Raw genomic sequence first — 26411 nt, forward strand, 5'->3', positions numbered from 1 at the left:
AATATGCAAGGAAAAGGCAGGTTTGGTAACTTCTCCTTCCTTTTGTGCTCCTGCTCCTAAGCCAGCCACGGCATGAAGCAAAGTCAGAAGGGTGAAGTGATGCCTGGTATCCCAGATGTTTTGCCCTTCCTGGTTGCTGTTGCTGCTTCTTGCCTTAAAATCATTGCAACCTGCAGGTGAATGGTTGCTGCATGATCCTGCCTCTCCTGCCATCCCCCTGGAGTGGTGGCATTGCCTTTGCGAAGGAAGGGACCTTGGCATGATTTCTAAATCCCAGCAGGGAGGGAAGAAAGGTGCAAGGGAAAGGCCCCATTTGGGTTATAGCTCCACGCAGCTACTTACGATCCACCCGCCTCCATCCGTGGTCATGTCGCAGTACACCTGCACCCTCTGGCCGAGGTCACCGTTGATGGAGATGGTGTAGACTCCGCTCAGCGTGTCGCCGTTCATCAGGTGCTGGGCGCAGTCCTGAGGATTAGCAAAGACACGACCACCTGCGAAATTAAAGAAGCAAAGCTTAGGCAGGGGGACCCCCTTTCCATGTGCCGCAGAGGCCAGCCTCAGCCCCAGCTGGTTACAATCCAGGAAGGGTCTGACTTGACTTCTGCGTCCTGAGCTATTCTGGGAGGCAGTGGTAACTTTAAATCTTGATCAAAGGCATCAGAGAATTTAATGAAGTAAACGTGTTGCATATATTTAATTAATCTCTCACGTGTCCCTTATCGGAAAGGTGCATGATAATATCACTGTGAATGATGAGAAATGTCACTTCTTGGAAAATCTTTTTGCACAGCCTCTGAAACCCTGGGGTTTAAGCTGTCATCAGCATATTTGGACAGCTGTGGAGTAACAAAATCTGTTTTCCTCTCGGTATTGCTAATTCTACATAAGTACGTGACTTCACTGACTCCAGAGGAATTCTCCTGATCCATGCCCTTGTAAATGATGGCAGGCTTGTACTGGGCTGATTGCCGCTTGCAAGTTGAGCAGGAATTAGGCCCCTGTGGTAGTGAACGTAAGAGACCTGTTAGATACAGGTAGCCTGGGCTTCGTGGCCACATTCCAGTTGCCTTCTAATAAAGACACGTTCTCATTTGGGGRTCTGAACTGCAGTGAGTCTTAACCACAAGATCTCAGCACATTTCAGCAGTACTGAGAATCTGACTCTGGCTTCATTTGCTTTCTCATTTAGTGCAAAAGGGAGATTTGCATCTTTTTGTCACTGCTGGTGCATCTGGATGGTGGGTAAATGAGTGTCATTTTGAGCAACCTCTGATCACGATCTACAAGGGTGGTTGCAATTGCACCTTCAGAGGGTGTGAATGGCAAGCTGTGTGCATGCATCACAAATGCGAGACACCCGGTAGGATGGGAGGGCAAGGGTTCAGCCCATGTGTTATTTTCCATTTGGGTATATTCCCTGCCACTCTCCAAATCCTTGTGACGTGAAGACTCAATGGCTGTCACTTTGTCCAAAGATTGAAGAGCCTCCCCTTTTTTTTCCTGTCTCCGTGGTCTGTAATGCAAGGTCTAGTGAGACGGTGTTTGCATTTTCTAGTGTTAAACAATGAAAACTGCTTCAAAGACAGCCACTTCAGACTCCCCTGAGCTCTGCAGAGATTACTTGTTTCTTAATTTATATTCATATCTTTAAAAGCCAAGCAGACCTTGAAAGACATTTCCACCGCTATAAATTATAAATACTGTATCTATTTCTTCCTTTTGTCCCATCTGTATACAGTTCCCCAAGAATCTTATGCAAACATGAAACAAAGAGGCAGAGCTATTGATATGTCAGAAAGAATGAAAGAACTGCAGGATGTGTACTGTGAACATAAGGAAGCAAAGCATTTTAAATTAAGCCTGGCTTTTTTCCTCCTCAAACACTGCTCCTCGTTCTCCTGCAAAGTGCCCAAATATGCTGTCAGAGTTAATTGAATCTGAGACCCTGTTTTCTACCTAAGGGATTCTGGCTGTGGATTGCTTTGCCTTAGTGGTCGTTCCTGGATGCTTCTGTTTCATAGATATATGGGGCAGATGGGGAGAAACTGGTTTCCTGCTAATGTCCATCTTCACCTTCGAAGCAAATTAAACTTGTGTTCAGATGATGCGTCAGCTGGCAATAGCATCTTGAACACTGTCAAGGTCCAAAATTTTTGTTTAATGGAAACAGTGCTCTCATTGCCTGCCATCAGTGAGTTTTTGCTGTTTTATACTAGCTGAGAATCCAACCCTGTGCAATTTCATCCCTGACTCCAGAGCAACCTCAAAGATTACACGCATTTTTCCGTCACCTGCCTGAATTATACTAGCTTTATGTGCCCAAATAAGAGGTGAGAACAACAGGAAAGCCTGATCTATAGAAATATTAGAAAAGAGTCTTTTCCTTTTTGTTGACATAAATAGTTTCTATTATCTCTTAAAAGGAGGTGAAAAGACCCTTGCATGTAACCAGAATGGAGAAGTGTGTCCACAGCAGTTCTGAACTGAACTCTGAGCACAGAGGGGAGGAATTTCAGTGCAGGGGAATGGACATCATCTTCAGGCTTCTTAGCGCTTTTGAAGTCTAGGAGAAATGTAATTGGATTTGGCCCTGAACAAAATGCAGTCTGTCTAAGTGCCTGGTCTTGCAAGGCTTTTCAAAGAGGGTTGGGACTATATGCTTTCCACGGTTTCTAATGTGAATGATTGCAAAGAATGGGGCAATAATGACATTTTCATGCAACCTTCACTCTTGGTAGCTAACTGCTCTCTCTGTAAGGGTTACAGTGGCTGTGGATACCAACCATTCGATTCGTAAGGGAAACCATCTTCTTTGCCTTAACAGATCATGACTTCTCCACACTTGGCGGAGGGGGGGAATATTGCAATCAGATAGTCATAAAATCAGTGGCACCACAGTCATGAGGTCATGCTGACTCTGTTTTGCTGTGACTCCGCTGATGTTGATGGAAATGCATCTGCTTCATAGTTGGGAGAGATCAGACCTTGTCTACAAAGTGGGGAAACCAGCTGGGTTGCTCCCCACTCAATACAAGAGCATTCCTGTTGGTAGCAGTGGTTCGTGCTGCCAGCAGCACAGCCAGGCCTGCCTGGCTGAGCGGAGGTGACACGAGTGCTCACCTGTGGTGAAGGTGGTGGAGGTGAAGCCACTCCGCACGGCGTTTTGGGCAGCCTGCAGGCGCACAGTGTACTCTGTCGTCTCTGAAAGCCCCTCCAGGCGGATCCAGGTGTCTTCGGCATCCACAATCAGCTCCTGTGCATGGGTCCCAGAAGGAGGTAGATACCAAGAGCAACAGATGAGAAAAGTGATGCGGAGCCTAAGGAGCAAGCAAGGAGGGAAGGGAGCCAAAAACTACTACCGCCCTTAGTGTCTGACTGAGGACRCTTACATACACCTGCAAACTAAGCCCTCAACCTTCCTCTTTGCAGATAGATCTCATCACCCCCATTTTACCAGTGGTTCAGTGAGGGTGAGGGACTGGGATCACATTCTTTAAACATCAGCCGGAGGGAGGGCTGATGTGATGAGGCCAGGGAATATGGAGAGCTGAGTCATTTGACAGTAGTCCTGGGCCTTCATAGAATGTGATATGATGTTGAAAAGGCCCAAATTACTTAAGATGGACTTCAGACCAGTGCAGAAAGCCAGCATGAGCTCCGTGAACATATTTAGTCTTTTTGGGGTGGTTTGGATGAGACAAAGATAGTTGGTTTGAACACAAGGCTGAATTCTCTTTCCTAAAGATAAAAATGTTTGCAGTCACTGTGTTTTATTTACTGACTCTTTTGGGATCTAAATGCCCTCAATACAGGGCATGACAGATTGCCCAAGCATTGTAAGGAGCAGAGCTGGCCAAACCTGGTTATCGGCCAGTTTCGGCCCTGTTAATTCCTGTCACGTTAATTTTTCTGGTTTTCAGCCAATGCCACATAGCATTATATTGAACCCTTTATGCAAAGCTGTTATCCTTTGGCCACTGTGAGCAAGTCATGCTGGCAAAGGAAAAGAGACAATTTGCAGTGAGGTATTTCTAATAGTCTGGAGCAGTTCTTCCAGACAGGCAAGTACAGGCGGACTCATTAAATAATCAAATATATTGTATCGCAAGATTAATTAGCTGTCTCTATCTATCTTCCTATTTGCAAGAAGGCCAAATAGCATCTCTAGCTGTTCTGTTTGCTGGATAATTTTATCCTGCCTTCGCTTGCTTCTGTTTTCAAAGGATCTGAATTTCCCCTGTTCTTTCAAACTTTCCAGGTATACCCTCTTTGTCCAGACTTGCGGGTGTGCATAAGAAATTTGCCCTAGGCATTCTCTTCGTGCTTTTTCAATTGTTTATCTGAAGTAAATATTGCTTATGGAGAAAGTAGTGTCTGCTCTTCTGGTCTCCCTGGCTTAAGAAGCATTGCTCTTCTGCTTTTTTGGATTTTCCCTACTCACTTCTCCCACGGTCATGTTTTTGCCTAACTTGATGAGCCTCATTCCTTGAGAGGACTCACCTTACGGCTTCCATCGGTCGTTCTGTAGGTCATGATGTAGTTCTCAATCTCTCCCATTGGAGGCATCCAGGACAGAAGGGCGCTCCGTCGGGTGACTTCACTTGCAGTCAGATTTGTCGGAGGGTCCAAAACTGCAAGGGTGGATAGGCACCCAGGGGAGTGCAAGTTCACACACACGCACACACATACACACACACACACACACACTACCACCCCAGTCTGATATAAGCAGCTCCCCAACTCAGTGAACTGGGATTCAGCCTCACAACTCTGTGCTACAGCCAAAAGTTTGTCCTTGCCCTCAGTATCCAGACCAAATCACCCATCCCCAGCTTGGAACAGAGCTCTGCAAACCCTCTAAATGTGCTCCTCTACCTGCACTCTCTCTGAAGGGTAATGGCTCTGAAATGCGTGTAGTACAGGGTCTGTCAAGCTTCTTGGAAGCTAAATGGGTTCTAATGCTCTTCTGGATATGGCTCTAGGCAAGAAAAAGACCTGGTCAAGGGTCTTCTCTTCTTAGGAAACCACATCTAGGGGAAATCAAAGAAAAGGATGGATGGATATTGAAAGAACATTTCCTATGAAAATGATGGCTTATACTTGTCATTATAATTCAGTTCTTGTGCCATGCACAAACCATGCTATTTGGGTGTCCTTTTGGTACATGGCTACATCTACATCCACATGTATGTAATGAGCTTTGGTGGCTCAGCCTTTCTGGCTTCTTTTCCTTGGATGGACAAATGACTAAGGGCATGTAATAGTTGGGAGTGGAGGAGGTTATTGTACGTACGAGTTGTAAAGTTGGTACTGATGGTCTGGCTGGTGAAAGGCCCATTGGTAGCATACATGCTGACTGTGTAGGTGGTACTGGGTAGAAGGTTGGTCAGCTGGTACTCCTGGTTGACTCCATCCACGAGAATTGTTTCGCCTGCAACTGAAAGCCGAAGAAGATGGGTTAGGGTAGGTGTTTTGGCTTGTTCTCTGAAGTGTGTTGAAGGATATCATCTTATGAGCAAAAGCAATTACATTGCTGATACATCATGAGCTGCTGCTTGGCAGCTGAGCTGTGGTGATGGTGTCTGGTCTGAAGCACGGTCTTGTTTCTTGTTTCTGATGGAAGTAAGCTGAAATAAAGTCCCTGGCAAATCTCACAGCTTGCTGGCACAGATAAACACAGAGATTTCTGTATACCTGTGTAGTGGGTGAGGACGATGACGTAGTTCTCCACATCTGATAGTGGTGGGTTCCACTGCAGCAGGGCCTCGGTGGGGGTGACGTTGGTGGCAGTGACACCCAAGGGGGCATCCATGGCTGCACAGGAAAGAGAGATTAGGCAAGTCAGAGGCGTGAAGAGCATCTGGAATCTGAATTATGAACTCCATTCTGGAAGGACTTCTTGTGGCTGTTCCCAGGTTGTCTTCTGATCTGGCCCTGGCTCATGCTGATCAGGCACATATGTAATAATGGAGGGTTTATTTCTGGCCTGGCTGAATACCAGAAGTGTCAGTAGTTTGCACTGCTCTGTTATCTGGGCTGGGCTTTTCCAGGGTTTTCCTGACATGCAACCTAGGATGTTAGCATTTTTTTAGGTTCTAAAGAGCCTTTTTATGAGGATGTTGACGACAGTCTGGGGATAGGAGAGGTTTAATTCTTGCAGAGGTTTAAGTCTCTGTTTATCTCAGGGCTCTGACACAGCCTTTCCCCAGGGATTATTTATGGAAGTCTGTACTTCCTTTAGGAAAGGTCGTTACGGCTCCCRTTACCCAATATCATGTCTCTGGCCTCCCCGTGCCTAGTACCTAGTAGATTTATCATTCCCCTCTGTGACAAGCCATGCATATATGGGAAAGGCTTTACTTGGATGTATTTCAGAAGTCCACACTGGGCCCCCATGAGCCTAACTCATCATTTAGATGAGCTGTTTGTGGGATTATAGTTTAATGGAACTGTGGCTGCAAAGACACCCAGCCGGTGGGGCTGGGTGTCCTTTGCACCTCGCAGATGGTGCCAATGTGACTGTGCAGTTTCCAGGACCAGCCTGGGGCTGGCCATGGTGKTGTTATATCATTGTCTCCCTGCCGGGGAGCTCCTTCCCACCTGTGTGCGCGGTGAGGGAGGCCAGCTCGCTCTCCTCCCGGCCCCGCATGCTCTTCACGGTGATCTCATACTCYGTAGCAGGCTGCAGGCGGTGGAGGGCGTATTCGGTAGCATCTCTGGGAATCGCAGTGGTGTCCGTCCTCCCTGCAGAGGCAGAGCAAAGAGATTTGGCATCGCGGCACGGCTCACCCTGTCCCTTCCTGGGGCTGCAGGGGATGCTTGGGAGGGGAGGGAAAGGCCAGGCWTCCCTTGGAGGCTGGTGCCAGGTGGCCTAAGTGAGTTTTGTGCCTGCAGGTGCACGCCTGCGTAGGGATGCTGGGAGGCTCCCTCTGGTTAGGGAGACCTAGTGGCTTGTTTCCAAACTGGGCCAGAGGCAGCCCAGGAGGGGTCTGCAGCAGTGTAGCTCAGAGCACAAGCAAGAGCTGGCTGTGCTGTTACCTTCAGCAGCCCGGTAGGATATTCTGTAGTGGTCAAAAGTGGCGATGGGAGGGCTCCAGTAGATGATCATGGAGTCCTGGGTCACGTTGCCCGCCCTGAGGTCCTTTGGAGCGTCGATCCCTGGGCAAGACAGAGCAGGACACAAAGGTGTCAGAGGCAGGCACACTCCCACCAGACTGCCTTTCCTGGTGCAGATAACTGCCCTCGGCTTGGTGCTTGGGCCGCCAACACTGCGCAAGGGGGCAAAGGGCCAGGGTCTGCCCATTCCAGCTTTAGCGGCCAGGCTGGGCTGCAGGACTGGCACAGCTGTGTGTGYGCTTGCTCCAAAACCAGCACCTAATGGGGAAAACTGTGCTCTAATCGCTGGCCTACGCCGCGGTTTGGAAGAGCAAAGCAGGCCTGCCACCTTTTTGGGGGCGAGATGGCTTGAACTGCCTGTGGGATGATTCTAGTGCTGATGGGGGTCCCTGGCCGTTGGTGCGGCTGCCCCCTGCTTCCCTGCCTGGCTCAGGTCCCAGCCCCAATGCCAGCCCTGCTGTGCGTGGTTGCGACTGCTGTAGCTAAGCAAGGGAGATGATACTAGTTTTAAGGGGATTTTGGAGCACAAATTAAAAGCAAATGTGTTTTTTGGCTGAGGTGGAGATTCTGGGATTATGGGAGGACAAAATGCTTAATCCGCTGGCATTGTTTTAGATTCTGTTGCCGTGTCAAAGAAGAGCCTAAGACAAAAGTGAGATGAAATAGTATATGGGCTCAGTATCTAGGGAAGCCTGAGGCAGGAGATGTGGTCATGCAGCTTGTGAAATAGGATTTCAACCTACAATAACTCCCAGAAAATGATTCCTAAGTCTGACCGCTTCTTCTGCAAGAAAACAAAGTGCCTTGTCAACTCCAACTTCGGCTGCTGGCTTCAAGCCAAACATCTCCCTCAAGCCCTTCTTTGAACCGAGCCAAAGAGCTCTCAGCCCTGTGTGGGGGTGGCTGTGTTACCTGTAGTTATAGAGCCCACGATGGGCTCTGAGCTGACTGTGCCGTGCACGGCCACCAGCGACACCTGGTACTCGGTGGCTGGCCACAGCCCTGTCAGGCTGGCGTGTCTCCTGGTGCCATCCAGTGTGAGCTGCTGCGCCTCCTCTTTGCCCCGTGGGCTGTAGTGGAGGATGAGCCGGTCAGCTGGCGGTGACGGGTCGCTCCAGGTGATGTTCACGCTGGAGGACGTCAGGTGGGAGAAGTGCAGCTGTGTGATGGGCCGGACCCCTGCAAGCCAGAGAGGGGGAGATGCAAACCTGCTACTGTGAGGTGGCTGTGGCTGGGATTTGCCAGGGAATATGTGCCCAACCAAGAATCATATTGATCAGGAGGTCAGACCCTGGTGGTGTCAGAGCACGACTATCTGCAGCATGATCATCTGCAGATCCTGGCCTCTGGGTCATACTGAATACTCAAACCATAGTACCCTGGTTCTAGTCCAGGAAATGTTGAACAGATGTAGCAAAACACCAGTTCTGGGGGCTCTCCATTGWTCCAAAACTATGTTGAGATCAAGAGGCATAACTGGGAGTGAAAAAATGTTACTTTTCTCGGCTCTGCCCACAAAGCAGCTCCYTCCCCAGCGCTGTGTGGTGGATGATGGGGCTCTGTGTTGGCTTTTCATGCTGAGAGGCTTGTGAGGCCCCTCAAGSCCTGGTTTCTCCTTGTTATGGGCAAACAGACCGCCCTGACCACAGAGAAGGACAGCGCAGGTTGGTGATTCCCTCCTCCCCTGCCTCTTCCTTACGGGAGCCACCAACAAAGCAGGTGTGTTGAATGCTGATGGCAAGGGYTATGAGAGCCTGCTGGGCTCCTAGGCTGTCCTGCTTCTCAGGTCCAGGGACCTGCTCTTGTGTGGATGAACTGCCACCTTACCACCTCTCTCATCCCCTTCGCCATCCTGACAGTTCCTGTGCTAGGGATGTGGCCCCCGGCAGAGGTGCCAGCATGGTGGACCATGCCATGCTTGGCCCCATGCAGTTTGCCCTTCTGTACCTGTGAATGCATCCACAGTGGACTCCAGGCTCTGCTGGCGTCCCCGCTCGGCAATGATTGAGATGGTGTACTCCGTTCCGGGCTCCAGGTCCGAGAGGGTGAGCTGCGACCTGTCCCGGGGCACCGTCACTTCGGAGGCCATCCCCGAGGCCGGGGTGAAGGTGATGCGGTAGTGGTCGATGGGCCCCTTGGCCTTGGTCCAGGCCAGGGAGATGGACGTCTCTGTGGAGGCCGTCACCAGGAGGTCCCGGGGGCTGTCGAGCTCTGTGGGGGAGGCACGTAAGGGTTGGGTTGCAGGGTTTGGGGAGGCTGTGGTGGGAGCTGGGTGATGTGGACGCATATACCCAGGTGCAAGCCATGCTGAGTGGATGTCTGATACCCTGTGGGGAGAGTGGTGAGGACAGCCAGTGCCTTGCCATGAGGGAGTGATGCTCCGAATGCAAGATTCGGCATGCTTGGGGTGAGGGGGAAGCATTTGCTCTCTCTGTATTGGCCCGTGGTTTGACATAATGCAGAAAACTCACCTGTCCTGGCGTTCATGGTGGCTGGCACACTCTGCTGGTTGTCCATGACGGCTGATATCCCAATGCCATACTCGGTCCCTGGCACCAGATCTGCCAGGAGGCGCAAAGGAGACAGAGAGAGAGCAGTGAGAGCAGTGCGCAGCTGTGCTGCTGCTGAGCTGTGAGCTCCCCGGCCTCCCCGCTCCCCCTTCGTTAGCAAGCATGTTGTGAGAGCTCCATCGAATCATCTCTGAACAGCAGAAGAGATGCTCTGAAGAGCATCAGGCAACACTTTCAGAGATGGCTTGAAAGCAACAGTTTCAGTGCCCGGGGGACCTAAAGGCTGGCTGCCAGAAACCGTCCCTGCCACTGAGATGGGAAAGGGCTTTGGAGGTTTTGGAGGTGTGGGTGGTTAGTTGATCCTGGAAAAATGCAGCGACTGCCATGAGCAGAAAGCACTCGAGTGGGAGCACGTGTGCAAACACCTCTGTCACCTTGGCCATGGGGCCATAACATTTCGGCATCCCTCTGCTCCGTTTGCCACTGTCGCACCTTTGGGGTTGTGTTTGCAGGTGCACATTGCAGCCATTGCCGAGACCCTGCTAAGGTAGTGAAATTGCCGGTAGAAGAGGCGAGTTGTGTTCCTAGTGACTGGCAAGTCTCTGTGCGGGTTGTGTCTTGGTTTGRGCGAGAAGGCCTGGCCCTCTTTAAAAGCCCCGTGTATGCCTTTGGCCAGGGAAATTGGATTATTCTAACTCAGGAAAAAAAAGCAATTTTTTAAAGTCGTTGCTGAGATCTGCTGTAATTGCCTGCACTGAGACAGAAATTGTGTGTGTGAGCAAGAGCAAGCTGAGATAGGAATGATGAAGTAACTGTATTTGTTTCCAAAGTGATTCAACATCAAATATTGTCACAGGGTTGGTTTCTTGAAAAAAATAAATTATGCGGAGTAAATGAAATGCACATTAATTAATAAAGGCACAGTCTTTCTGGGAGCTGAATCAAACATATTCTTTGTGGTTGACATATTCTGCAATTCCCRTCTCAAGGGAGATGGAAATCTAGCTAATCTAGCTAATTTCCTGAGCACCTATTGCTGATCATTATTTTATCTTAGCGGAGTATCTCCTGGGTTTGTCTGTCACTTCTGTTTGACTCCTGATGGCTTTATTTCTCTCCCRCCTGCACATTATTGATCTCTCCCATCGGGTTAGAAAAAGCTATAAAAACCCACCGGCAGAGCAAAGCTCGTTTCCACTGAGGTGGCCCTGCCGTAATGCAACACAGCCCAGCGCGGGAGCCTCACCCTGCGACAGTCTCTTCCTCCCGCCTTGCACGGTGYACAGAAAACACACGCGCCTTATGGCGTGAGATTTTTCTCTCGTTGGCTGGTGCTGGAAGGATAACGGATTTTTTTCCTGGCGCAGGAGAACGGGAGGATGGTAGTTGGGCATGGGATCGCCTGCGGAAAGCCCTACCCCCAGCAAATCTGTGTTTCCAGCTCAGCCTCAACCCTTGAGGCAGCATCTCCCTGCAAACCCAAGCACTGATTTTAAGGCTAGCTGAGTGCCAGGCTTGTGTCTATGCAGGAAGACAAGCAGCGGAGGCTGCCGGCTTCCCACCAAAGGCCTGGGCAAAACAAGCACTGAAAATAAATCCCCCTCCAGGGCGGAACATCCTCGCAAATGGAGTCGGAGGCAACGAGCCTCAGGCTCCTCTGCAGTGCGGTTGGGAGATTAGCACGCGCTGGCTCCCGCCGCCTCCGCACCTTCCCCGGGAAGGGATGACGAGGGYGAGGGAAGCCTTYGTCTGCTGCTCTGTCCCTCTCGCTRAGGCGTGCTCACCAGCCYGGCGGTGCTGCAGGCCAGGAGGAGGGCTTGGAGCAGGGACTCGGCTCCTGGGCACCTCAGCAGGCCCTTTTCTTTCCGTAGCTTTGAAAAAGGCTGGTGGTTTCACATACTTGAAATACTGAGTTTTGTCCTTTGCTCCTACCCTCTAAGTAATAAAAGTCTCCTGGAAAGGAGGAAAAGAGTCTGAGGGAAAGGAATTGGTTCGGTGGGGGAGAAAAAAATGAGCAGGAAAATATAAAATGACGTCTTTTCTCCCCCAGCTGTTTCGGGTGGGGAAAGATTGCTGCGAGCGTGGGCTGGGAGGGATGAAGGCGGGGTGGGGAAGACCCCCGGCAGGGTCTGCCGGCTGGTGCTGACCGCGGGCAGCTGCTGTGGTTTGGCTTGCAAAACTCCAGCCCTGCTTTTGCAGCTCTGCGAAGCGAGGAGAGGTTTGCATCTTCGGAGATCCACCCAGCGCCCCCCCCCCGGAGCTCAGCACCACCGACGGTGCTCCGACCGCGCTGCCCTGCGTCTGCTGCCGGCTCTCCTCCCCGCCACCCTTCCCCGGCCTCCCTTCGTCCCAGGCCTGGGGTGCAATGAGTTGTGGGTGCCCTCAGGGCACCGGGCTCAGAGGAGGAGTCGCGCTGCCGCTGCTCTCCACCTCCGTGCCGGCGGGCTGCTGCAGAGCTGCTAAACAGCTGCTAGCGCCAGCGGCGGAAAAAGGGAGGCCTTCAAGTCAAATTTAAGTGATTTCTCTTTTAGCAGGGCTCTATTTCTCTGCTGTAATTAGAATTTCTTTTGTTTGTTTATTATACAGTACCCTGGGAGCAAGAAGCAATGCACTTAGATGATGATGATGATGATGGAAAACAAGCACTATATAAAAATCAGTTACGGCTACCGATTAAGCCTCCATGTCTCTGGAGCTGAGGCATGTAATGCAAGAGCAGCTAAATACCGAGGGGAATAGAGTCATTACAGAGAGCACTAAAGGACAGCGCTATCTACGAACATGTTGTTAACACGGTCCAGCGGGATTTTGCTTAACACTGTCTGAGACTGGCAGCGGCAGGGAAGCGTCTGGAGCACGGTGTGTAATTCCAGCCTCCGCAGCGCCTAAACGTCGCCGATAACGGGGCATGCACTGTCCACACCCTGGCAGCTCTTTCTTTTATAGCCTTCACTCAGACTTGTTTCTACAGACCCATACGGCTGAAGCGTGGGGAGATTCCCAACGAACCCAGTGGTTGGGCCCTTTTCAGGCTGGGAAGGTGCCAGGAGGGCAAAGAGAAACCGGGAAACGCTGCTGTGTAGCTTTGAAAAATGTGGTGGTGCGCGCTACAGAACTAGGTGAGTGTAAAGCTGAATGACTGGGTTTTTTTTACGTGTGCGTAAATCATTTCTTTGCCCCAAAATGCCACTGGAAGTGCAGATCTGGCAGGCAAATAGTTGTAGTTGGGAAAAAAATACAGATTGCGTGTTGTTTTTCTCAGTGTTTCTGAAAAGGGTGTTTGTGACTTTCCTGGCAACGCTCAGAGTGGGCGGTATTTGCAAACCGCAGGTGGCATCCATGTGCTACCCTAGGGGACCTGGGGAAAAATGGGATCCCCCCCATTCAAACGGCTTTGTGCCTGATTTGGAAAAGGGTAACGAACTCGGGGATCCTGGCTTCCTAATAGCTCGATATGGGATACCTGGGTTTGGGGCTCTTTCCCACTGAAGTGACTTTCAAATTTCTTCTGTGCTTATGTAGACAGTGCTTTGGGATGTGCAACAGTGTACTTCCAGGGCAAGTCTGCCTGGCCCACAAAAATGCTACTTTTTTTGGGGGGGGGCGGGGAAGAGAGGGAAATAATATTGTTTGCAGATCAACCTAAAACACCTTCCTTCCTCCATTTCTCCCTTTGCTCCCTGGCAGCTCTAGCTGGGATGCCGCAGGCACTCGGACGGGACCCGCTGGAGATGCTGCGCTGGGCTCCTACCACCCAAATCCGACCTCTGCAGGAGGAGGGAGCCTACCTGCGAGGGTGGCCCTGGTCGTCGGGCCGCTGTCGCGGGGCACCAGCACTTCGTGGTACTGCTCCCCGGCCAGGGTGCTGTAGACCACGCGGTAGCCGTGCACCTCGGCCTCGCTGTTGTCCCAGGCGAGCTCGAGGCTGGCCGCCGTCCGGGCGCCCACGCGCAGGTTCTTGGGGGCGTCGATCTCTGCGCGACACAAGGGACAGAGGGACCGGCTCAGCGTGGCCGCGGCCGAGCCCAGCTCCCGTGGCGAGGAGCCGCCAAGGGCTTCATCAGGGTTGATGCGACGCCGGTGCAGTCACAGCATCCCTCAGTGAGTTGCTCCTGGAGCTAATGGCGTGTTATTTATAGAAGAAAAGCATTATTTCTTCCTGTTTTGCAGTGAGGGAAACTGAGGCACTGTGTGTAAGAGGGAAAAAAGGGCTCTGCAGCAGTCAAGCATTGAACGGAGCTGCTGTGAATTTTGATGGGGTAGCTTGGGAGACCTTGAGCTTCTTTATGGACTCATTCGTGTTCAGAGGTTGCTCAGACTGACGCTGCRCTGTGTTTATCAGTGCTGCTAAGGCTGTGTACCGAATCTGCTCGGATTTGCACAACRCATCTCTCCTGCGAGCTGCAGGTCTGTGTAGGCATCGCTACAAGACAGGATCTGGCTGTTGTTGAATGCTAGGAGGCAGGAGTAGTTACTGTTCTTTTCTGGATCAGATTTTTATGGGGGAATTTTTTATGTTGTCTTCTAGAAATAAAGCAAGGAAGGCCAACTCAGCAAATCAATTGCAGTGAAATTCAYGTTGTAAATATATATCTATATAGAGATATATATGTACACACACAATTCATGCAGTACAGTTACTGTAATGGAAGCCTAGTATCCACCAGTAATATACATGATAGGTARTTTATATACCATAAAATAGCATTGAAATATGCTCTCTACCTCCTCCTTTATGGCATGGTAAATTAAACCTGGTAGCTATCTGCAGGCTTAACATTAATTAAAGTTTTACTGACCAGTTAGAGTATTCATATAAGATATAAAATAAGATAACCACATTTTTAACTGTGTTGCTTTCAGGCGCTTGACTGCAGATTTCTCAGGCAATGCATCTGCCCCGGCTCCGGCAGCTGAGCAGGAAATGGAGCGACCATCTTTTTAAAATCAGGCCTCTCATGCCTGAAGAAGGTCCCTGATTTCTCTCAAAGTACTGCATTTCTTGCAGTTTTGGTGCGTTTGAAAATTGCACGCTCATCTACAGGTGTTATTAAGGGCATAACTTCTGGCTTCTGGTTTTTAAAGCATGGCCATGGGCTCCAGCCTAGTTGAGGGGCTCAATGTGCTTTGAAGCTGGTGGGAGGATGGGCTCAACATGCTGCTGGCTGGRGCCTTGTCCCCGTGGGAACCCGCAGGCAGCTCGATGCTGCGGTAGGAGGTGGCCAAGCTGGGACTCACCCTCAGACCGACACCTCAGTTTAGGTATTTGAGCCAGTCACCTAAACACTGGCATCTGGAGTCTTCTGAGATGCCCAGGGCAATGTGAGAGATCCCTGCAGGGCACAGGACRTAGTGGGGACCGTGGCACTAGAGGTTTAGCTCTAGTTTAGGTAGCTGAACAGGAGTTTAGCAAGTAGCGGGTGATGGACAAGGACACTTCAGCTGACAAGCTGGCAGCTTTCTGTTTTAGAGTGAGCTGGATCTCTCATTTGCTCTCTTGACTTGCTTTATAATGGGATCTGAGGCACCTTAATTTGGACCTGAATCTTAACCTCGATGTTTTCCTTGTGCTACTRCCTCCTTCATTTATATCAGATGAAACCTCAGCTCATTTGTGTTAGGGGAGAAAGGATCTCGCTAAAGTGCAGGCAGATATGAACACCTCTCAGTCTGGCGCAACCTTGATTTGGATCCAGCTATGCAAACGCACGCCCTCGTTAAAGGCCAACCCATCTGCAGCTTGCAGCAGCGCGTCTCCGCCTCGCCGAGGTGCGCTCGCGCAGCGGCGAGCCCCGCGGGGTAGCGCTGGCTCGGCTCCACCGATCGCTAGAGGTGTGGTCCCACTTACACCCATGGACACTCTGACTTGTGCTGCAGCGTTTATGTTCTGCAGAGCTGGGATGAGTTTTTAATCCTCACAAACAGATTGCAATTAGAACAGACAAACAAATGCTTGCAGATAGGAAGGCACTGGCTGGGGTTGAACCTTTTAAATGTTGATAATTGCTGCTGTACTGCAGGCAAAAACGTACAGGCGGCTATCGCACAAGTCCGCTAAAGAGGAAAAATCCTTAGCCCGAGCAGTATTTACCCTGGAGTTGGGCAGAAGCAGCGCTCACGCAGTGACTCACCGTGCAGCGGACCTATTTCAAGGGATGTCACAAGACAGGGTCTTGTGGAGGTCGGGGACGTTTGCTCAAGGGCAAAGCTGGGTGACAGTGGGGAAGAGCTGCATCGCCTTCCCCACACCTGGGTTTGGTCAGGCTCCAAGCAAGCCGGCCGAGGGGCTCCCCGCTCCCTTTCCAGGGGGACGAAGGGTAGTTAGACTCTGGGTTTGAAAACCAGCGAGTTGGTCCGCGGCCGGCTACCTGTGGTGAAGTGGGTGAGGGCGGCGTCACTCTCGTTGGTGCCTCGCAGGCCGCTGACGGCCACCTCGTAGCGGGAGCCCGGRCGCAGGGCCTGCAGGGAGTACTGGCTCAGCGGGGGCTGCAGGCGGAAGGTGGTCTTCCCTCCCTCCCCGTTCACCAGCCCGTACTTCAGCAGGATGGCGTCCACCTTGGCGYGCGGCGGCGTCCACTCCACGAAGGCCACGGTGTCGGAGACGTCCCGCACCAAGATCTGGGTTGGACCGTCAATTACTGGGGGAGAGACGCGGACGGTGATCAGGAAGGGGGACGTGGGGAGGGCAGCAGCAGCCCAATGTCATAGGGCTGGCCAGCTGGGCCTTGCCAAGCTGCCCAGGGGGTTGGCTCCTGGTGGGCTTCCCAGTCCTTTGACCCAACCTCACAGCTCTTCTCTGAGCCCTCTCTGCTTTATCTACATCTCTCTTGAGCTGGGGATACTGGACYTCTCCCATCAATTCCTGCTACAGCTATAATACAACTTATGCCCTTGTCTTGAGCTGTTCATTGGCAGCAAGTCCTCCCTGGCTTTTTCAGGCAGCATCTCCCAGGACAAAACCTCTAAATCTGACTGTGGTCCGTGTTCTTTGTTCCTAGATGAATGCTCACAGTTTGGGATGTGTTAAAATACACATAGTTTTCGCATGTCCAGCTTTTCAAGCCATTTAAACTGTTCTTTATTGATGACTCCCTTCCACTTGACTTACTCCTTCCCTAGCCTTTCTATCATTGACAAAATTTATCAGCAATGATTTTCTGTCTTTTGAAAGGCATTGACAATGTGTTAAATACTGTGGGGCTGAGAACTGATCCAAATGATCAAGAAGTGAGGAACGTCTCTAGAAATGTTCCAGCTCTGGTGCCAATTCCTGGTTTGTAGCTGAGCTACGAGATCGGAGAGCTAGCCAGCTCTTAATAACGTGACAGTTTTTGAAGTGTTAGCATGGAGAAGAGGAGAAAATGGCAGTTGCTTTTGTGGCTATTTAGAATGAGCTGGGAATGACAATACATTGGGTGTCGACCACACCTCTTTAAAAAAAGGGATTTTTAGCTAAAGTGCTCATGCTGGGCATCTCCTGAGAGATGCTCCTTCCCTTTCTGTCTTCACTTCTTTCTCCTTGGCCTCAAACTCTCATGAGACTATTATGACATTTCAGCTTTCTTTTTTAGACAAGTGGTGTCTTCCCTGCTCTGCATCCCCCAAAACTAAGCCTCTGAAAAATGTGGGCTCAAAGTTRGTCGAGTGATGCTTTGAGTCCAACAGCATCTCAAGGTCTTAACTGTTTTAATGACCGAAAGGGGGCAAATGCTTGGCTATTGCTCAGGTACCCTGTACATTAACATGCACAGCCTGCTGGGCGGTCAGTTTTATGACTTACTTTCTATCCAGGCATTTGCAGTCTATTTTCCACATTTTCATTGTATGGTGGTTTCTTGCACTTGTGACAGCTTATATGATGACAAGGTGGGGAAAAAACACACTGGTCTTGTAATTCAGGTTATTCTGAATGCAAGTACAGCTCATATATATATTAAAAATGTCATTTCATAATAAGTATGTGCTGCATCTCAGGGTGGGAAGATCCCGGGGGTGAAGTGCCTGAGTAGGTAAGAGAGAGGTTTAGGAAATAAGTGTGGGGAAATTGGGAGCAGTAGATGTGAAGTCAGAGAAAGAAACTGCAGTGGAAAAGTAAGGAGTATTGGAAAGCAACGTATTTGGGGGACAAAGCGATGGGGTAGGAGCCGGGTCTCCAACACAGCCAGGGCCAGATTCCACTTGAATCTCCAGTTCCAGTCACTGAGATGGTGCTGGAGAGCATAAAGGGCTACTAACAAGTTGTTGGCAAGTTGTGCGGCATGAAACCGCTCCTTCCCTGCTTGATCCCATCACCCAGCACAAGGTGCTGAGAGAAAAGAAGAATGCTGGGGCAAACCTATGGCAGATAGGATAGTGCTGGATGCCTTCTGGAGTGAAGAGCTAGGATGCTGCCCGACTAGCTGCACTTCTTTACAAAGGTAAATCACTCAGCTTAAGGTATTAGCTTTTTTTTTTTTTTTTATTTTCTGGAAAAGGAAAGGAAGATTTTGCTTGACCAGGAGATGTCTCTGTTAAGCCACGCGGAGCTGAGCACAGAGGCAAAGCAGTAGGACAGGACTGTGTCAAGGAAGCTAAAATCTGCAGAGAGCTGCCAAGGGCTGCTGCTGGTGGCTAAACCCTCCCCTTCGCTCTGKTATGCTCTCTGTGGGCTTGGAGACAGCCCCTGCCTCTAGTAAGCCTCAAATTAGCAGCCTGAAGAGAACACCACCTCGTTATAACCTTCCAGGAGCTATTTAAATGCCGTTTCTGTTTGCAACAGCGTGGATGGAGGTAGATGTCTGCCTGGCTGCCAAGTCAGATTGCAGCAGATTTGGCAYGGAGAGCCTCTTCTGCATGGTGGCTATGTGTTGTGCCCATCACCAGATTTCCTCCAGCRGGGAAAAGACCCAGTTCATTTGCACTTGCTGAATTTCATCTAGTCAATGGGGCGGACAAGTGACCGGCCAAATAAATAGGTTAGGAGGGGATGCGATGCTCTTTCTGGCTCTGTGCCCCACTGCCTGATTTGACTGAATTGGTGGGAGTAGAGGGCATTTAGCAGCACAAAAGCAGGTGGGAATTTTAATCTCTCTGTTATTTGAGTAGGCAGTAYCTTTATAGAGATGCTTCTTGGGGGTGTCCAGCCTCTGAAATGTGCCTCATGTGAGATTATGGGAGAAAAGGAATTTATCTGGATATGTAATAATAGCTGACCAGTGCCTTCACTCACAACCCCATTAACCTCACCACGGTTTCTTCTGTGCCAGCGGTAATTTGTGAGGGAACGTGACAAAATACTACATGAAAAAGCTGTTGCTGCGATGCACCTCTGGCATTTGGGCTGTTTGACTAAGCCCCCCAAATTCGGGCCCTTTGACTGAAGGAAACCACCTTTCTGCATTTGATGCTCTGACTGCCTGGCGCTGGCAGGTTTTGTGGCCCCAGCCCGCCTCGCTAGCAGGTTTTGTGCTTGGAGCTCAGTTCAATATAGGAGGGCTGTGATTTCTGGGATTATTACGTGCTTGGGCAGAGCGCTGCTGGCTCGCCTGACCGTGGCGTGGGGCAGAGGACACACCTCAGGGGCTACTTGCATCGGTCTAGTAAAGGTAGTATTGCCAATCGCTGCCGGTAGAGAGGGCGCTTGGGGAGGTGATCAAAACACTCATTTCAAGCTTTCACAGAACCCCAAACCAGTGTCTTTTCAGGGATTAAAAAAATATCTCTGCTTAAGGTGAGTTTCACTAGTTTTACCCCTGCTGGAGTAATGCCGGACATGAGGGTTGCTTTTGCAACTGGGGGACATAACCAGGCTCTTATTTTGGGGAGCTGGGCATGCAGGGGACAGGGTCACTCACAGGTGGAGACGCTGTCGGATGCAGGGGGGCTCCTGGCTTGCTCCTTGAGGGCCACCACGGTGACTGTATACTCCTCACCTGGCTTCAGGCCTGTCTGGTTGAAGGTGGTGACGCTGCTGGGGAGCTGCGCGATCAYGCCGCCTTCGTTGTTCTGCCGGGGGAACAAATGAGCATTGGCAATTAGCAACGCCTAATGGAGGCACAAGAGTGGGAGAGGTTTTTGGGGCACCACTGACATGCACGCGCGGGGACCCAGTGGGGCTCGGGAGCACCCCGTTGTGAGGACGGGCTCCTGCCACATCTTTTTTTGCTACGCAGCTTTTAGCCGGCCCTGTGGCTCACTTCTCCCAGGGCCGGCACAGCTCTGCRCCCCAAATCTGCTCCCCACCAAAGGAGGAACGGGCTCCTCTGCCCTGACCCCAGCGCCTGGCACTTCCCACCTTGGCTCACAGACTCACACAAATCTGGCACCCATGAAGCACTGAGCACCCAGGTTTTTGGCCTAAGGAATCCTCCCCTGTCCCTGCTTTTTCCCCCTGCGCAGTATTTTGCTGTCTATGTGTACGTCGCCAGCTGGTTGCCTCCAGAAGAAACAAGGTAATAAAATCAGAGCTTAGGCTAGACTCCCTTTGCCTCTGCAGCTGCTCTTCCGGTGCCAGGAGCTTTCTGTGGTTTGTATATTGGTAAGAAACTGTAAGGTCTTTATTTTGGCATACACTGCTTTTTAAGTATCTTTATTAAATTCATTATACTTCATGTTTTGCTCTGAAAAACATAAGTCTTTAAGCAATTGCAAATGTCACCTTTCCTGCCAATRTTTGGACAATGGATCTTTTCTCTCTGCTGTCTTCACTAATAATATACTAAACAAATCTTTGCACATAGCTTTCAATTCATATTCATCTCYGGTCTCATTAAACAAGAAGTCTTCCATTTTACCCCTAAATTGCCATTTTACCTTCCTTAATTTTCTTTCCTAAGTCTTTCACTGCTTCATCCTTTCACCCTGAGCTCTACTGTCGCACAGAGCCGTTCTCATTGCCGCAAAGCTCTTTGTGTTGGTTTTTTTTTTGTTCTCCCTTTCCCTTTTGGGCCCACGAGCAAACACGCAATCGCTGCTTGACACGGCTCTCATGGCACGTGAGCAAGGTGGGAGTGCAGCAGTGGGATTCCCCCGCAGCATGTTGGTGCACGAACCCTCCCCGCGGCGGCAGGGACCGCAATAGCCAGCCTCTCGCCCAATTTTCGGAAAGGTAGAGYGCGCCCGCTTTTGCAAGCCCATGGCTTAGATGTGAGTTGCGATATTAATGTTACGGCATGCACCTGGTCTTTCTGGCTGCCCACTCTCAGACTACCTTTTGCTTTTATTTGGGGTGCAGCAATGAAAAGAGGCAGCTCAGGTTTAGCGTCTGCTGGAGCGAGCTTTGCTTCCAGGGAGGTAGGAAGACAGCACTCTCTGCCTTATTTTAGGAGGAAAGGCGGTGTGATACAGGGCGATTTCAGCAGCGGGCGTGCAGGCGTCTGAGCGCAATTGGGCCTTGCAACGATGCACTTCACCGATGGATACCAACAGACTCAAACGCCCCACGAGCTACATCCCTTTGCTCCTCCTGAAATCCTGCAGTCTCAGAACAGCTATCCTTTTGCACTTTATTTACTTGTTTAAATCCTGAAATGCTTTGGTTGGTTTGAGAGTTTAAGAGGACCTTTTCCCATCATTTAAAGTTTGGACAAATTTGTCCCGAAAAAACTGATTTGAGATAGGCTGAAACGTTCAAGACCACGGAAAGGAAAGCTATTATGAAGCCAAAAGGGTGGGGAGAAAGCACCTATGCTTTTATTTTGCTTTTCTTGCGGGGGACCTGGTCCCTGGGGCCCCGACGGTGGGGTCCGCGCAGCCGCCTGAGGGTGGAGATCGGCTTTAACAAAGAAACAGCCCAGGACAGAAGCTTGCTTCCGCCATGGCGATATCTTAAAATGCCTGTATAACCACTTATCTGCTTCACGGGCACCCTGTAAAGATTAATTCATGAGTATCGGTGAAACATTTTAACGATATGCTAGTTTTTGCTACTAAACCRAAAGTGACCTTTCCATTACATGGGCTTATTGTTTAGTATTTTATCCTGACGGTGAATGAAAATTACCTCTGGGTTTATAACGGCAACGCATGAACTTCGACTTTGGAGAAAATTTTCTGTGTGGGTCTAAAATTACAGTGAGATCCTTCCAGCCTTTTTGGAAAGCAAAGTGGGGAACGAGTTATTTAAAGCGATTGGGCCCTTGTTTTGTAGTGTTTCTAATTGTACTTTTACAGTTAAGAGCTTTTAAAACTTTAGGGCCAAGTTCTGCCGTTCTCTGCTGCCCAGAGCTGCCTTTTACTCCAGTGAGGATATTGTACAAGTGAAAATGGCATAATTGAGCCCTTAATCAGCATTTCTTTTACTGCTGGGGATTGAATGCTCTTGTAAAGAGGCTCCATATACAATTGAAGCTATACTTATGGATAAATGGTGTAGAAATTATGAATATAGATGAAATACTTGATGTACAATTTTTGTTATCATGCATAGAAAATATGCGATATTTAGGGCAACATTTTTGTCCTTTCATCTTTTCTGGCACAAATTCTACCTGTTCATCACTGTGATTAAAATTCTGTGGCAGAAATTATCTGTCTGTGTGACTGTAGGTTGCAGAAGGTTGTTGTCTGCGAGCTAATGGTTGTTGAGTTAAATCTAGGCTTCCTAAAGTAGCTTAATGTGCAGGAAGARGGGGTGAGAGAGAGAGGAGGAGGAGGAAGGGACGTGCCTTTGGGGTGGCCCGCGTCAAAGCTAGCTGCGGAGCAGCACCRCCGGCGGCGGCGGCGGCCGGCGATGCCGACGTTACCTTGGGGATGAAGCTGATCTCCCAGCCATCAAAAGGGAAGGAGAAGGGCTCCCACTGCACCTCGGCGGTCGTCTCGGTGATGGTCTTGAACTTCAGCCCCTGCGGCRTGGCGAGGCCTGGAAGGGAGCGTGGTGCGGTGAGCGGCGTGGCCTCCCGGCCTCCCAGCCCCCACCCCGCTCCCGGCCCAGCTGCCGGGATGAACCTTTGGCTTTGCTTTTAGGGAATATATCGCCCGAGAAACAGCACTGCAGCGGCCTGCTCGGTATCACCCCGCGTGAACGGAGCGGAGGGCGGGTTTGCAAGCAGGGTGCCTGCACGCTCTCCRTGCCCTCCCTTTCCTCCGCGTTTCAGAGGACCCTTTCTGGACGTCACCGTGACAGCTCCATATTCCCATTTCCCTCCCTGCGTCGCGGCCCAGCCGGGGCAGCAGCGTTTTCCCTGCGTRCCGGGCATTTTGGGCCGCGCTCCGGGGGCTTCGCGCGGACGCCACGAGCGACAGCTCCGCGCGCAGGGCCGGGCGTGGGGCTCGGCGAGCCCGTGGGGCCGCTGCCACGCGCCCGCACTTACTGGTGGTCGCCCTGGCGGTGGCGGGGGCGCTGAGGACRTTGCCGACGACGGCGTAGACGCTGAGGTCGTAGGCCAGGCCCGGCTCCAGCGGCCGGACGGTGACGGCGCTCCGGTCGCCGGGCACCCGCTGCTGCAGCCGGCCGCCCCCGGGCCCGGCCGCCTCGTAGGAGACCACGAACTCGGCCGCCGCCGCCGGGCCGTCCCACGCCAGCTCCACGCTGTCGTCACCCACGCCGGCCACGCGCAGGTTTTCCGGCGGCGCCACTGGCGGGGAAGGCCGGAGTGAGGGGCAGGCGCCGGGCGCCACGCGAAATGGCGGCCGCGGCGGGGGAGAAGGGGTCCGCGAGGCCTCCCCGGCGCGCCGGCTCGCCCAGGAGATGCGAGGGCCTCCGGGGCCGCCTCGAGGGCGGCCAGGCGGGCCGGGCCCCTACCTGCCGAGCAGTCGGGCCCCGCGTAGCCGTCCTCGCAGGCGCAGAGCCCCTCGCGGCAGGCGCCGCGGCCGCTGCAGGCGCGGGGGCAGCGGGGCTGCCCGCAGTCGTCGCCGGCGAAGCCCTCCTCGCAGAGGCAGGTGCCGTTGGCGCAGCGGCCCCGGCCCGAGCAGTCGCGGGGGCAGCGGGGCTGCCCGCAGTCGTCGCCGGCGAAGCCCTCCTCGCAGAGGCAGGTGCCGTTGGCGCAGCGGCCCCGGCCCGAGCAGTCGCGGGGGCAGCGGGGCTGCCCGCAGTCGTCGCCGGCGAAGCCCTCCTCGCAGAGGCAGGCGCCGTCCACGCAGAGGCCCCGGGCGCTGCAGTCGGCGGGGCAGCGGCGCTCGGAGCAGTCGTCGCCGCCGTAGTCGCCGTCGCAGACGCACTGGCCCTCGACGCAGGCGCCGCGGCGCGAGCAGCCCCGCGGGCAGCGCGGCTCCGAGCAGTTGCTGCCCGCCCAGCCCTCGTCGCAGACGCAGCCGCACGCCGCCAGGCTGAAGTTGCCGTGCCCGCTGCAGGGCGGCAGGAAATCCAGCTGCCCTGGGACAACGCAGAGCCCCGCGTCAGGCGCCGGCCGCCCCCCATCCCCGCTGGGGCGCYGAAAAACGCCCCAGCGCAGCCCACCGCCCCAGCGCCGGCCACGGGGTGGAGGCTGGGAGAAACCAGGTGAGCGGAAGGCGGCCTCCCCCCGGTTTAGCTCCCGAGCAGGGAAAAAGCCTTCCCTAACCGTGGGAATGGTGAGGAGATTTTTTCTTCAGGTCTCAGCCTCTAGTTAAGTTATCAAAAGAGGAGAGCGGATGCTTGTGGGCTTGCTGGAATAGAGAGGCTTTCCCTGGGGAAATGTTTCAGGCTGCCGGGTAGGGATCCTGATCTTATTTGCAGTGCAGTGAATTGAAAGCAACTTCGGGAAAATGAATGAAATTACTCCAGATTTGCTTCAGCGTGCATCTGCGATTGGAGGGGAGGCTCCATCGAGTGATAAATGTTTAATGGGACCCTCTACATATGTTGCAAGCAGCCCAGATAGGCCTATCAGAGCTTCAATGAGCTCCTCTAAAACACGTTCTTCCCRTTGCATTTCCTACTTGATTTTAACCCCTGCTTTACAGCACACCAACGGCATACTTGGGGGGGGTTCCATTTTTCTTCTGCTTGACGCAGCTGATGACTATGTCAGGCAGAGACAAGGGCCGAGTTCATTGCTGGGATTGCASTGACGTCCCCACCTCCGTGCACGCGCGGGTTCCCGTTTTCTCCCTCCCCAACCCTTGCTCTAACTCTCCCGCCCCTCGCGCCGTTGACCTGAGTCAYGCCGGTTTTATTTTAATGTGTCATTAACAGAGGAGCTTGCCTGAAGGCCACTGCCTGAAAATCACACTAATAGCTGCAAAACTTAAAGAAAGGCAGCAGGCCCTGGGGAGGAAAGGCTTGTTTTTGATTTTTCCTTCACCCTGTTGGCATGTTGTGCCTGAAGAGCAGTTTCCCTGCTGGGCAATGGGCCTTGCATGCCTGGCCTTGCTCGGCTGTTCCTCCCTGCGAGGAGCCCGCAGCCGTTTCGTTAGAGCATCCGCTCCTGCCGAGACCTGGGCAGGGGCTGGGTTGACTGAGGGGGCAAGCAGATGCTCTGTGTGAAACATCGCTCTTATGAAGCTCTCTGAGATGCACGGAAAATCATCTGTGTGCTAGCTCCCACGCTACTGAAATTCAGTCTGTAAACCAAACCTTTCATAACCCATCTCATTATAACAACACACTATTTCCCTGGCTCTGAAGAACAGCCTTGTGGAAAAGAGGAACTGAACTGTGTCTTTTGAAAGAGTAACCCTAATGGAGGACTCACAGAAAGCTTCATAAAGCTTACGTATTATTATTCAGTTGAAGTATCCTGTTGATAGTTTTGTGCCTGCATTATAGGTTTTGTTTATGTCTTTCATGGCAACAGAAGTTATTCCCTGTATTTTTTTTTTTTTTAGCTCTGATTTTCATATCTATTCACTCTTCCTACAGAGAAGAAGTTGTTTATTGCTGCCTCCCGCGGTGCTGCCTTCAGCTCAGGGACGCCTTAGGAAATCAGGAGATGTCTCGCTCCTCCCTGTCCTGTGAGGTTATGGATCTCTAATCAGGATTGCTAAGGAATGGAGGGTTGGGAAGGTCACCCGCTGCTCCCCGCCAGTATGGGTGCATGAGTTACCAGATCCCTCCCCTGGGAGCTTTCCTGCCTCGGAGAACCTAAGCTAGGCTTCTTCCTAATGAATTTAGGCCAGGAAGTGGCGTGGCCTTAGCAAAGGTGTGGCCACGGCACTATGGGTGAACATAGGTTTTCCTCCATGGCTACCAGGTGGCATCACCAGCCTGAATTCATTCCTCCTTTCCTTTGCTTGAGCCCTTAGTCCCCAGCAAGATCTAACAGGATCGCATTACTACCTGTGGCTGCATTTTCTTGGCAGCAATTGGAGTTGCATTGGTCCCGGAGAATGGAGACCTCCCTCTCCAGCATCTCAATCCTGCTCAGCAGATCCTGAATGGACGGGAAGGAGGTGGAGCACTTGCAGGCCTGCTTGGGGAAGTTTATCCTGTGGGTGAAGGTGACCTGGCTCTCGCTGTCTGAGGTCTGCTCTGCGTACTCCGCCATCCTGTCATCTTCCAAACTCACCTCCTCAGCTGAAGACTTGAGCATTGACGAACAACAGCTGTCCAGGGGGATGTTAATGTTGTAGATGTGGTGGAAGACCATGGGCTGCTCTTTGATGGGTGGGCTGCAGTTGGCAACGCTGCCCTCCTCATCCACCACTGGCCTCTTGGCTGCCTCTGTTGTCACTTCTAGTCGGCACTCAAAAGGCTTGAGGATGGCGCCTAGCAATAGCAAGTTGAAGCTGATAAGCACGTTCCTCAGGACTGGGTTATCACTGTCAGTCCCCATTTTCTTGGGAAAGGAAAGAGCCTTCTAAGCCAGCCTTGGTCAGCCAAGCTCTGTGAGGACCTGGGGACACAGAAGAGAAAGAACATGTGTGGTGTTAGCCTTGAAATAGGGG

The 26411-nt window shown here is 51.8% G+C and overlaps 1 protein-coding gene across 1 annotated transcript; it reads right to left on the bottom strand.

The window, feature by feature from the left end:
* Positions 1–318: 318 nt before the first annotated feature.
* TNR (tenascin R) lies at positions 319–26299 on the bottom strand. Its single transcript, XM_026084645.1, has 18 exons — positions 25804–26299; positions 23651–23919; positions 23350–23563; positions 22919–23182; positions 22352–22467; positions 19463–19613; positions 15998–16267; positions 13418–13603; positions 9591–9680; positions 9067–9330; positions 8032–8298; positions 7042–7161; positions 6604–6747; positions 5698–5817; positions 5297–5440; positions 4504–4634; positions 3124–3256; positions 319–494 (listed from the first exon to the last, which is right to left on the bottom strand). Exons 1-18 carry the CDS (start codon positions 26297–26299, stop codon positions 319–321), a joined length of 3555 nt encoding a protein of 1184 aa, XP_025940430.1.
* Between the last annotated feature and the right edge of the window lie 112 nt (positions 26300–26411).

Source organism: Apteryx rowi, unplaced genomic scaffold, assembly GCF_003343035.1.
Source record: "Apteryx rowi isolate R43461 unplaced genomic scaffold, aptRow1 scaffold_65, whole genome shotgun sequence".
NCBI lineage: Eukaryota > Metazoa > Chordata > Aves > Apterygiformes > Apterygidae > Apteryx > Apteryx rowi.